The sequence below is a fragment of the Agelaius tricolor genome, unplaced genomic scaffold (assembly GCF_023055355.1).
Source record: "Agelaius tricolor isolate 1412-34295 unplaced genomic scaffold, bAgeTri1.0.p SCAF_18, whole genome shotgun sequence".
NCBI lineage: Eukaryota > Metazoa > Chordata > Aves > Passeriformes > Icteridae > Agelaius > Agelaius tricolor.
The window spans coordinates 5,167,365-5,180,249 of NW_027269278.1; the positions used below are offsets into that span (position 1 = coordinate 5,167,365).

Sequence of the window (12,885 nt, forward strand, 5' to 3'; positions counted from 1 at the left end):
CTACAAAAGAGTTTTAAAAGCATACTTCTTCATCTTACCCAGGGGAGCCATTTCAATCACTCAGTCAAACATATATTCATCAACTAAATAACACTTATTCATTTAAACTGCTGTTTTATTTACCCAGCTGAATTACTATTTTGGCATATACATTTGAAAAGACTGTTTTTAGCATTCAAGTGTATTTGCCTTTGAAGCTATCAGACAGGCAATCCATGACAAGAGCAATGCAAACTCCCCCTGCTAAGCTGTCAGCAGGTCTCATCTGTGAGCTGGAGGTCAGATTCAAGGTGGCAGTGGATGGGACATGCCCAGTCAGCCTTTAATTTAACTGATGTCAAGCAGTGTCAGCCACGCAGGCAGAGCTGTATTTACACTGCAACCAGATATACCTGATTATTTATAACTACAGTATCCTACACTGTAGCTAAAATTAAAAATAAAAATGAAATCTGGCTACCAGCAGTGTCACACTACAGACATCACATTTAAACAGCAATTAACTCCAGTGCTGTGGCCGTGTGCCTCTATCATGGGGATGACTGCAAATTGCATCTTGATGGCACTCTTGAAAAATATCTGGCAGAACAACCATTCCAGAGGATCTGAAATGAACTACCAAGATAATGTGGACAACCTCAAATTAAATACAGGGTTGGTTAAATTCTCTTTACCTTCTTTTCCTGTAATTCTATATTTTTTATAAATCGCTGCTGCAGACATAGCTTATCTTATCTTTTTATCTAGCTTATTGTTCTGCTGTTCTTTTTATATAGCCAGGGATTTTCACAGATGACTTGGAATTCTGAAGAAATTTATGGTACAGCTGTGTAAAGGAAACCATTCAATATAAAAATAGACTCCACTGACTTTTTGCCAAAAGAGACCGTGTGAGAATTACTATGGTTCTGCACGATAGTTTAACTTTTTTCCTTAAGTAAATTTGCTACTTATATGGCCAGACATGTCTTATTGTTCCAGTAAGGCAAATAAAATAAAGTAGAAAATGCCTTTTCCATACAAATACCTTCAGTGGAAAAAACAGTGCTATGCACTGTTACCATACTGACAACTCCCTGTATGAACTTACACTTCAAATTATCTACTATCACCTAAGTGCCCTAGGACTCAGGTGAGAACAGATTATCTCTGGAATGTGTACAATAGATTGACTGCTACTGCAAAACAAATTCCCTCAGCTGCAATGAGCTAAAAAGCCAGGCAATGAGAGTTTGTCTGCAGGAGCTGCTGTGGCACATTTCAACTTCAGGTACACTGAAGATGCTGAGGCACCAATGGACTCTGTTTTGGGAAGGAGGAGGAAGGAAGCTTCTGAGTGAATGAGCTTTCAGAAGTCCAGAAAAACAGCTTCTGGTACAAAACCAAAACCTCAGGTTGTCTAGTCAGCATCCTAAATTCTATTGTGACAAGAGGAAAGAAAATCTTCAAAGGCAGAGTCTGCACAAAACCTCTGGCTCAGCTGCAGCCAATCAATGGGCAGGGAAATGAAGCAGTTTGCTTTTACCAAAATACAACACACCTGATACATCTAAAAATTTAGGCACATCTTGACATTCATGTGAGCATGGCTTCAGAAGAGACATTGCTTTCAGAATCAAAAGCAAATTATAACCAAAATAAAATTAAGATCTGTTGGTACACTGCATTTCTCAAAGAGCAAATACATACTAATATGGATTTCTAAATCAGGACAACAGTCACCTCTGATTGTTCATCTCTTTGGTGCCTGAGTGAGAACTGAGGACTTCTGGAAACTGGAACCTTGGACACAGCATTAAGTTGCTGTGATCTTATTGCAGGGGTTCCATACTGCTGTCTCTTTATCACAAAAGTTCCATACCTCCTTGGTGTTTCTCATGGGCATCTCCTCAGAGCACTGACTCTTTCCTCTTCACAAAGCAGCCACTGACTCCAGTTCCCCTCTCACCCAGCCACCCCCACTCTTTTATAGCATCTTCTGCTCATTGCTTACAGCTGTGGCCTGTTAAACTCAGGCCTGTTCCTAATCTTTGATAATTGGCCCAGCTGCAACTCCTTAGGGGTGAGGTTACTTTCTACACCATCTTTATTTTCTTATATTCCATCCTGCTACATTTACCAAACTTCATCACCTAACTTTGAACAGAGCAACTCATGCTATCACCATTAACACACCCACAAATCTAAAACTCCTGTTGAATTTAGCCAAATCCTTTGCTTTTCTGAGATAGCCCTTAAGTCTGCTGTATTTTTAGGAGACCACATCTCCTAGCCTTCATAGCCTCCATCTTAACAGTTCTGCTTGCCAACGTGTTAATTAAGATCTACATTACATTAGCCACATAAATACTTAATAAGATTAATCCACCTGGAAAATGATGGCTTGTCTTGATTAAACTGAAGGAAGGTAAGAGAAGTGACATTTAAAACACACTGACTGTTATTACATTCTGATCGTCTGTTTCAAAGCGTCTGACAGGAAATAGCAGGAACCGGGAGATTCATGTTGTTTACATTGTTAATGAGGGATGAGTTTATCTTTTACAAGGCGACAGAGAGTTCCCTGCAGCTGCTGCTGAGCCTTGCACCGTGTGCTGGGTGGGTTTCAGCAGGAGCACAGTCGGGGGTAGCACTGCTGCCTCGGGCACTGAGTCAGGAGCTGCTCTGTTGGCATCTGAAGCCCAGCTCATCCCTCTGGCAGGATGGCAGATCCTCCCATTTCAGAATTTTGTCACTCCTTTAGCATTGCCTGTGTGCTGCATTGATAATAAAATATCTTAACTCTTAGAAATCAGTTTGTGTGCAACCCAAAATGTGACTCGCAGCTGCAGCATCTGGCAGAGCTCTCAGCATCATTTGGAGAGAGCTGAGACAACCTGTACAGCTCCACAACGACTGCTGAGCTCAGCTTCCCACATCCATCCAAGGACAATTTCTGCTACGTCAGTAGAAATCTGGTTTTCCTCTCTCTCAGCTCAAGCAAGTGAGGTGGTGCCAAATTTAACAGCTAATTAAACTTTCTTCGTTTCATTATTGACATTATATTTGCAATTCTGAATTTGATATCTGGAAACAAGTATTTTTCATGACACTTCAGTACTTTAATATTTAATAACTGCAATGTTTTTGAAAAAAGTCTTTCTGAAATCCACATACACTGTGGTAGACTTCATGAAATATCTCAAACTGAGCATGAGCTTGGATCAGGTTGGTTCATCCAAAGAGATGCAAACCCTGGATTATGTGAGTATCAAAACACAAATTCATATCAACTTTTTCCAACTAGTCAGTGCATTCATTGTGCCTAAAGTGATCTTTCCACAATTGTCCACAATTACTTTTGGTGTCTTTTAAAATGGGAGGTTCTAGAATCAGAGATCACAATATCTTCCTGTGTTTTTCAGCTTTCTAGAGCATTACTATAGCAAACAATCAAGATAAAAAGTACTAAGTCATTTTTGAATTACTATAAAATTTGCTAAATTTGTGAGCACATCAAAGACAGTATGTCCTAAACAAAGAAGTTGACACCAAAGCATTCTTTATATGGGGTTTCAGCTGGGGTTAGTGTAGGTGTATTCTGTCAAATAGAAAGGAAACAGCACACGGTCACAGATTTTATGGAAATGTGTGTCTAGCCCACCACATAATTTTAAATCTAGAAAACTTTTGGCATAGATGAATAGAATTTAGATACAGATAAATCCCATAAGGTCATCTATTTCACTGCTTTTTGAAGAAGCAATTATTCCCAAACATGCCTCTTTTCTTTTCCCCCACTTTCCCCCTTAATTCAGATTTATTACACCCAAATTCTAACGTTATCCTTATGCAACATAAGAGCTAAATGGGCTTTACTCTCAGAAAGTTTTTTAATGTCATAATAATCTATCTCATCCCCATAGAAATGCCAAGGCAATATCAATTTTTGAGGTTTTATGCACTATGAAGGGTTACTGCCTTATGATCTGTATTAGGAAGGGAATTTTTGTCTTCTAATTTAAATCCCTACTTGAACACAACTTTCACAGCATGGTGGACTTCACTTGCAGTTTTAAAGCAGCACTGGGGATTTTTCTGCCCATTGCACTTGCCTCCTCCTTTCAGACATACCCACTATTAGTGAGATGTAGTGTGTAATTACAAAAAACCTGAAACTGTGTTATCTTAATAGTGAATTTTGTTTCCATTCAGATAGGAAAATGCAGTAATAAAGTAATTTACATTCCCCTTAAATTGCAGTTTTATTATTTCCTACCTAGAATTTAGTCTCTTAATAAGGAACAGGCAGATCAAATTGAATACCTGCTTTTTTTTTTTTTTTTTTCCTCCTTTCAAATTGCTCTACTTTAAAATGCTTTGCTTGCTGAGTAGGCACAGCTTGTGTTTAAGTGGCCCTTCTCAGAGTAGGGGTTAAAGGTTTCTTTGGGAGACCCGTGTTTTGAAAAGAATGGCTTCATCCTGAGTTGTGTCAATTATAGAAAGGTCACTCTCCACAGCCAGAGCCCTGAAATGGTTGTTGTGTTAAAAGCTGTCAGAGGCTTTCCTAAAAACTGCTGGGATAGCAATTTTAACTTGGACATAAAAAGAAAGGTGAGGTAGAAAAACTTTTCACCTTTCCCTGCTCTAGGAATTTGTCTTCTCGAAATTCCTTGTGTTCACCCAAACCTGTCATTCATTTTATTCCACTGTGGAAGATTACTTGCTGAAATATTGTTCTTCCTCCTTCCCCCACCTTATCAGCATTTCAGCAACCTTCTACAAAATGTCAGAAGAACAAGTAAACTTTTCCAACGTGCTCTGAGGAAAGCTAACTGCAGCAATTTAAGACATAACCAGCAGTTCTGTCTCCTTGTCTCCTCTACAGGAGGTTACCACTCCCAAAACAGCATCTCAGCCTCTTCAAATGTGCAAAGCTAATTAGAGTGGGGCTGGGATAAACTGCCAGAATTTGCACTGAAGTGCCCCAGGCAGGTGAGCCCATTCCAATTCTGCAGTCCTGCTGCCCTATATTTGCACAGAGATGGCAACAAAAAGCTGCAGGGAGGGAATCGGGAAAGGTGTTAAAGCCCTGCAGTTGTCTGCTAAATGACCATAATTGCCGACCTGAGCTCTTCGGGTTCCTGCCCAAAACCACAGAGTCTCTCACCTGTGCCCAACCTGGAGGCAGTTCAGCAGCAATGAAAACGTTCTGCCTTGCACTCAGGGATGTGCTGCTCATGCACTTTGACCTACAGCCAGTCAGAGATGAAAGCCAAACCAATGAACACTTGTCTAAAAATTTTCAGGTTTTTGGCACTATCAGGGTGTAGGATTTCATGACAAGGAGGAAGTAAAAACTAGATCCACCGTGGAAAACATGGAGAAGCTGAGGTGCAGCAGCATTTATTGAAAGAAAGAAGCAAATCCATTAAATGATCAAGCTCATAAAAGAACAATTCAGTTTCCTTTCCCAAGTCTATTTTAACTGATTGTTTTCCCAATTCAAGTATCCTGTGTCAGCATTTGCTTCTAACACTTGCTTTGGCAATTACCAAGTTTCACATGAGACACAGGTCCTGAGTGCAAGGCAGTGCTCAGCCTCTGAACAGAATTCTTCAGCTGACAAAAATCAAGTGCTCAGACTTCTCCTGTTCCAGTCATGCCATCCACCATCCCAGCCCACTAAAGCGTGGGAGGTGCTTTGTCTGATTGTAACATTCTGTTCTGCCTTCTCCCCATAATTTTTATAATAACCAGAGAAGACCTTACTGTGATGTAGCAAAGAAAACCTCTGAACCTCACCAGTACAAAACATTCAATTTAAATTATTAAAATCCTTTTTGTGACATGTAACTTCTCTGTGTTTTTAGCACAGGTTTTCTCAGTTTAATAAAGTGTTTCTGGTTCTAGGTTTTACTTATTTTTTCTTTCACCTGCCATGTCTCTGTCATCCTCCTCTGGAACACAGTTTTTCTTTAAGAGAAAAAGAAACCATTTGTTGTCTAATTTCTCACATTAATATCACAGGACAGACCATTTACCATGGGTCAAATTCTGCTGTCCTTGGTGTTTGCTATTAGAATTCACTGAGAAAGAAGAACCGGGGATGTGGTCCTGGCTGCAAGCCAGTTCTTGAATTCTCTCAAGCACTACAATGCTTGCTTCTACTAAAGCTTTTCACAGAATCCCAGAACAGATCAGGTTGGAAAGGATCACAGTAGGTCAACGTGGTCCAGCCCCCGTGCTCCAGAAGGGTCATCCCAGAGCACAGGGCACAGGATTGTGTCCTGAATGTTCTGGAATATCCCCAGTGAGGGAGATTGGGCCAGTATGATCCAGTGCTTGGTCCCTGCACAGGAGTTCTGCCTCATGGTCAGGTGGAGCTTCCTGAGCATCAGTTCCTGCCCGCTGCCTCCTGTTCTGCTGGCTGGGACCACTGTGGAGAGCCTGGTCCATGCTCTGAGCCCTACCTGCAGATATTTACACAATCAATGAGCTCCCTCTCAGTCACCACCTCTGCAAGCTGAACAGCCCCAGCTCCCTCAGCCTCCTCTTTCTTTGGGACCCCTAAGCTATGCCTGGAAAAGAGCACAGTAGCCAGTAAACACAGCACATTTCTGAGAGCACTCCCCCAGTGCCCTCGGCAGCACAACTTCACTGGTGATAGACCAGAACCTGCAGGATTTAGTGTGAGCATGGGGCGTGCTGAGAGCCACGGGAGGAAGACAATGGGTGGCATTTTGGGGTGGTCTGGCAGCGTTTTGGGGTAATCTCTAGGGGTTTGGTGGTGTTTTGGGGCTGTTGGCCAGCATTTTGGGGAGGATTGTAGGGGTCTGGCAGCATTTTGGGGTGGTTTGGTGGCATTTTGGGGCACTTCGTGGAAGTTCAGCTGGGGGTTTGGGGCACTGTGGTGGTTCAGGTTTTGGGGCAGTTCGGGTGGCGTTTTGGGTGGATTGAGGCAGTTTAGTTGGGGTTTTGGGGCAGTTTATGGCCGTTCAGCTGAGGTTTGGGGCAGTTCAGCCTGGGGTTTGGGGCAGTTCAGCTGGTGTTTGGGGTGGTTCGTGGCTGTTTGGGTGGGATTTGGGGTGGTTTGTGGCAATTCAACTGGGGTTTGGGGCAGTTCAGCTGGGGTTTTGGAGCAGTTTGTGGCAGTTCAGCTGGGGTTTTGGGGCAGTTCAGTTGGGGTTTGGGGCTGTTTGTGGCGGTTCAGCTGGGGCAGTTTACGGCAGTTCGGTGGCGTTTTGGGGCAGTTTATGGTAGCTCAGCTGAGGTTTGGGGCAGTTTACGGCAGTTCTGTGGCGTTTTGGGGCAGTTTATGGCAGCTCAGCTGAGGTTTGGGGCAGTTTTTATGGCAGCTCAGCTGAGGTTTGGGGCAGTTTGTGGCGTCCGACCGGGCCGGGCCGGTTCGTGTGGGGGCGCGGCGCGGACCCACCTCTGCCGGCAGGGGGCGCGGGCGGGCCGTCGTCGCCGGGCGGGCGCAGGCCGTTGCTGAAGGTCGGCGGCTCGGCCGGCTGCAGCTGCCAGTTGAGGCCCAGCAGGTGCATGGCTGCGGACACAGGGACAGACAGCGGTCAGCGCGGACACAGGGACACACACAGCGGTCAGCGCGGACACAGGGACACAGACAGCGGACACAGGGACACAGACACCGGTCAGCGCGGCCGCGGACACCCGAGCGCCCCGCGGGAACACCACCCCGTGCGACTCGGCTCGCAGAGATGGGGATGTGCTAAAAGAACCGGCAAGAGCGGCAAAAAAACCACCCCCTTCCCCCACAGTAAATAAACAAAAGCGATCCCTGGTGATTCACGCGCATCTGTGTGGCACTGAAATACAAAAGCAAAATGCTCACAGCTCTGGGCAGAGCCGGCCGCGTTCCCCACTCCCACAGTGTGCGGGACACATCTCGGGAAACAAAGCACTTGCTGCAAGTACCAGCTCCGAGTTTAAATTATAGGTGGTAATTTATATGTTGATTATAAAATTGGCTTTAGCCCTCTGTAAAGTAGTGACTTGGTAATGCAATTATTCTGTGTTTAGTACAACTTATTTAAATCAATACATTAGGATAATAGAATCACAGAATGGTTTGGGCTGAAAGGAACCTGCAAGATCATCCAGCTCCAATTCCCTGCCTTGGGCAGGGACACCTTCCACTGTCCCAGGTTGCTCCAAGCCTTGTCCAACTTCCCCTTGAACACTTCCAGAGCTGGGGCATCCCCAGTTCACCTGGGCAACCTGTGCCAGGGCCTCACCACCCTCACAGGGATGAATTTCTTCCCAACACCCAACCTGCCCCTACTCTCTCTCACTGCGGAGCCATTATAGAGCCTCTATCTTCATTTTGCAGATCGAGCTTCCCTGACCAAGGCAGGGCTGTGCCAATCCTTTCACCTCGCAGATTTTTGACCCCACTGCCCCAAGCCCTGCACAGCCCCGGGCAGGGAAGGCTTGCCTGCTCACAGCCACGGGCTCTGCAGCCATCCCTGTGCCAGGGACAGGTCCGTGTGTCCGTGTCAGAGGCTGTGCAGCTGCACCTGCAACTCGAGCTGAGCAGCGGGAGCGAGGCCAAGCACGCCCCGCACAAGTGCCTGAGTTATAGGCACTGTGGCAGGGCTAATTGAATAAGTCCTGTGCATAATGCATGAGACTTGACAGGTCTGAATCATTCAGCCAGTGGATTTATGTGCATCTTCACCTTGTATAAACACAGCTACCTGCATACTCTCATCACATTATCCCCATGGCACTCCAGTACCGTAGAGCAGTGGTGAGGGATAAAGCCCACCAAGCTGCTGCTTTCCTTTTCTTTGCATCTTTCTGCCTACACAGGATGTATGTAAACCTATATACCACAGAGAACAGTGTTTCCAGTTATGTCAAAAGGTGTTTGAGAGGATTCACTGTCAATTTGGAGGCAGGAAAAAAAAATATTATGGGCACCCTTAGAATTGTTCTCTTCTGCAGTGTCAGATCCATAGGAGATTATCAGATATTTTGCATCCAATTCAAAGTGATTATAGTGGTTACAAATGGCCCAGCAGTGGCCACACACTCTGTTCAAAGACTAAATCTTAGCAATAGGAGAGACAAAATACTTGTCACAGAAACTGCCATTTACAGTGCTGGAGCCACCACCCAGATAACCTCAGAATCCATTTAGATGTGAGTGATTCACATGTGCATTCTGAAGCCCCGAGAAAACAAAAAGCATCCCCCACCACCCCCAGAATCCATCCCAAGCCCTGGAAATCTCTCAGCACGCAATCTATGCAGAGTTTAACCTCTGTATTTTTGACAAAAGCAGCAGGGGAGCAAGACATCTTTCCTAACACCATCTTCCCCTGGACATCCTATGGCTAATGTCTAAGCAGATATCTAAAAATAGTAACTAAAATCAGGAGACCTTTTCTGTGAAGAGGGCAGCTGCCAGATTTCATATTCATGCTGAATTTGCAAGTTTTGTTTCTATTATGTCAAAATAGCTCACAAAACCAAACAAAAATACCTTAAAACCCCTGGTATGTTAAATACCAGACATGAACCTGAAAAGGATGTTTTGCAAAGAAACTACTCAAAAATTATCTCTACAGAATGTTTAAGAATCCTTGGAAAAGATACAAGAAATTGATGTGGGATCAAATGATTTATTCACTCACAACTTGTCTTACCAAAAACAAACATTTCGAAAGGCTTTTTCAGTATAATCTCAAGCAACCAAATTTTTTTTTCCTTGAGGATGGCAAATGAAACTGAAAAATTATTCACAAGCCTCAAACCCTGCCCAAGTGCAGCTTATCCCCACTGCCCCACTGAGCAGAGGCAGCTGTGCTGAGGCTGGGACAGCAGAGAACAGCTCAGGATGTGTTTGTGCTCTCAGCAATTCCCACTCCCTGCACAGGCACCAGATTCTGCTGCACCAGCCCCGAAAGCCAAGAGTGCAAAAAGATTAAGTGAATTTCAAAGCCCCACAATGCAAACAAGTCACAGAGGAGAATCAGACTTTTGTGTTTTATACTCTCAGTGTGTCTATTCAAAGTTGCCTTTTTTTTTTTTATTTTATTGTGAGCATAACCATAAATGTAGGTCACTTGCAGAGATGAAAGCCTGCTGCTTCAAGTGTGAACCAGCCCTTACAACAGAGAGATAAAAAAATCACAACTAATAGTCTGTCCAAGAAAATTATAGTTGCTACTTTATAATTACCAGGTAAATTCAGACAGGGAATTATAAAAGATCTTATTAACATGGTATTAAAAAATACCTGTGATCCATCTGCTTCCAAGCACACCATGGTTTCATTAATAACTGTGTTTTAATCATGGATGCATGTTAGGTAGGAGCAATTAGAGCTCCTTCCTAATGGGGCAGGGATTTGCAGGTCTGCTCCATCCCTGGTGGAGGCTGAGAATCTCCTGCACAGCTCCCACACCCATGAGGTGATCTGCAAACTTTTTCTAAGACAGCTGCAGTCACAAACACGAGGAACGTTCCCCTTCCACCAGGAATGAGTGGAGAAAAGTGTGTCAGGGGCCTGAGGGGAAAGCTCTGTGTCTGCATTGCACTGAGCAGAGCTGAGCAGGGGGAACAAGGGGAAACCTTCTCTCTGCTGCTTCACAACGCTGTGAGATGGCAAATTTATATGATTAACCTTTCCTTCTGTTAATCAAACAAAATGCCTCCAGCAAAGGAATAAGTAGAAGCCCGTTTAATTAGAAATGTGGGGATCCACGCAGAAGTTGAGTGCATGTGTCTCAGAGGAGAAATTTGGGCTAGTCAATTTGTGCCTGTTTGCTGGTTTTTCTGCTTTTCTTTTCTAGTTTGAAACTGACTTTGTTTTTTTTTTTTTCCCAATAGCAATTTGTGTATCCACAAATTATATTTTGCAGAGCACTTACAGGTATTAATTTTGGGTGTTTGCTTTCCTCTCCCTCAACATTTAAGCATATTTTCAAAGTTCTTCTCTATTATGCTTGATTTTCAAACACTAAGCTTGTCAGAATTTATAGGGTTCATTTAACACTAATATCTAGTAATTCAGAATAGTGTATTTATATTCTTTAAGACTTGAGAATTCAGGAACAATAAATTTTGAAGAAAAACCTTTGAGGTTTAAGTAAAAAATAATAATCATCCTCTCACTCCCACTCTAGCACCATACACATACAGAGAGCAAAAGCACCTGGAAGCTAAACCTGCATGCCCAGCAAGAACAAAAGCAGAGACCTGGCTCATCACTCCAGGTGGCAGAGCTGCCAAGGATCAGTCTAAGACTTACATAAGATACAGGTTGCTATAGTGAATCACATATTATTTTAAGAAGTCCCAAAAGGTACACAGATCCACAGGAAACTGATAAAACTAACATGCAAATTATCTTGAGATTCTCTAAACTCAGTGGAGAGATTCTCTAAACACATTCCTCTTTCTTTTGTCTTCTCTCATTCTGGCCATGAACCCACTGCAGTCAGTTTTGTCTGAAGGACAATGGTTCCCAAGCTCAGGAAGCTCTGTCTTTATGCTCTTGTCACTCTTGACCTTGTACTTCTAAAAGGAGAGAGCTCTGGTGTCTTTGGGAGCTGGAGATCTCCCTGTAGTGCAGCTCAATGTCTGCCAATAGGCAGAGCACAATGAGGATTTTCATTTATCCCTTTCCTTGATTTCTTAAAGGGAGAAATATGCAGACTAATGATCCATCATCTCCCCCATTCCTACTGCATCCTCCCAGTTAGGGTCTGTAAAATACACACTGCTTCCTTGTTGGAAAATTCAGTATTCCCTGAGCAACTGAAAAAGATGGGAAGATTATACAATTGAAGAGAATTAAGGATGTTTCCATACTTTAATTTCCAACTATCATGCTTATTAACCCCTGAATTATCATCATCCACAATGAACCCATCAGTCATGGCTTTGTCAGGATATATCCAGTGTCTGTCTGGAGCAGGACAACCTCTTTTCACATGAACAAGAGATCATTCCATTATATCACAAACAACAAGAACAAACATACTCTAAAAGCCCATTTTCTGTTTGAAGGCCATTGTGTTATAGGAGCAGAAATGTTCAGAGTTTCCTTTCCATCCACTCATGAGGTGAATGATGATGCAACTCTTGTTATTTATTATGTAGTTTTCGGCAACATCAAATTAATTTCCAAGCCAGGTCTAATGAATCACAGACATGACGAAACAAAAGGTACCTAATAAATCTTGGCATAATGGTAATTTCATAGCATCTATATTCAAAGACCTATTTGCACATCTATTTTTTATTTCCTATGATTTGAACATTGTTTTAATTCACTACAATGTTTGTATGAAGCAAAGGATATCTAGTATTTTGCACTTCTGGGTGCATATAGATGGGTACCCAAACAACCTGAAAAGAATAAATGTATTCCCCCAAAAAACTGAAAAACAATTAAACATTATTGCATGCTTACTTGTATTAAATCTTACTAAGATGAGACTCATGGTCCTTTATTAGCTACTACTTCTTGATCCTGCAGGAGAACTTAAGGAATACCAGAAATTGATCTTACTGATCTCAATTATTATTCACAAAATAACAGTTACTTAAAAGATTAGAAACATAGTAATTTAAAGTTTTATTATTCCTCTGGAGAAAGAGGTTCAAGTTCAACCCAAGTCACAAGTGAAACGAGTGCATTAGGCCTATTCCCCAGTGATTACTTGCCCCCATTACAGAATGAATGCACAATCCATCACAGCTGACAAGCTCTCCTCAAGAGATGCCCGAGACAGGAATAGCAGGGGGCTGAAAGTCAGGAAGGAGCAATGGGGGAACTGTATGGGGAAAACTTGCACAGTGCTGCCAGCTCTCCACTCGCTTCTGACCAGAGCTTTCAGAGCTCTGCTGAGGAGCACGGGCTCTCGGTTG

The 12,885-nt window shown here is 43.1% G+C and overlaps 1 protein-coding gene across 17 annotated transcripts in view; it reads right to left on the reverse strand.

The window, feature by feature from the left end:
- The window catches only part of TENM2 (teneurin transmembrane protein 2), an 883,055-nt gene that overhangs the window by 119,567 nt on the left and 750,603 nt on the right, over positions 1–12,885 (reverse strand). For all 17 annotated transcript variants that reach the window (XM_071443114.1, XM_071443122.1, XM_071443121.1 and 14 more), the window contains one exon: positions 7,415–7,528. In XM_071443114.1, the coding sequence (XP_071299215.1) occupies positions 7,415–7,528 (114 nt within the window). The remainder of the gene's footprint in view (positions 1–7,414; positions 7,529–12,885) is intronic.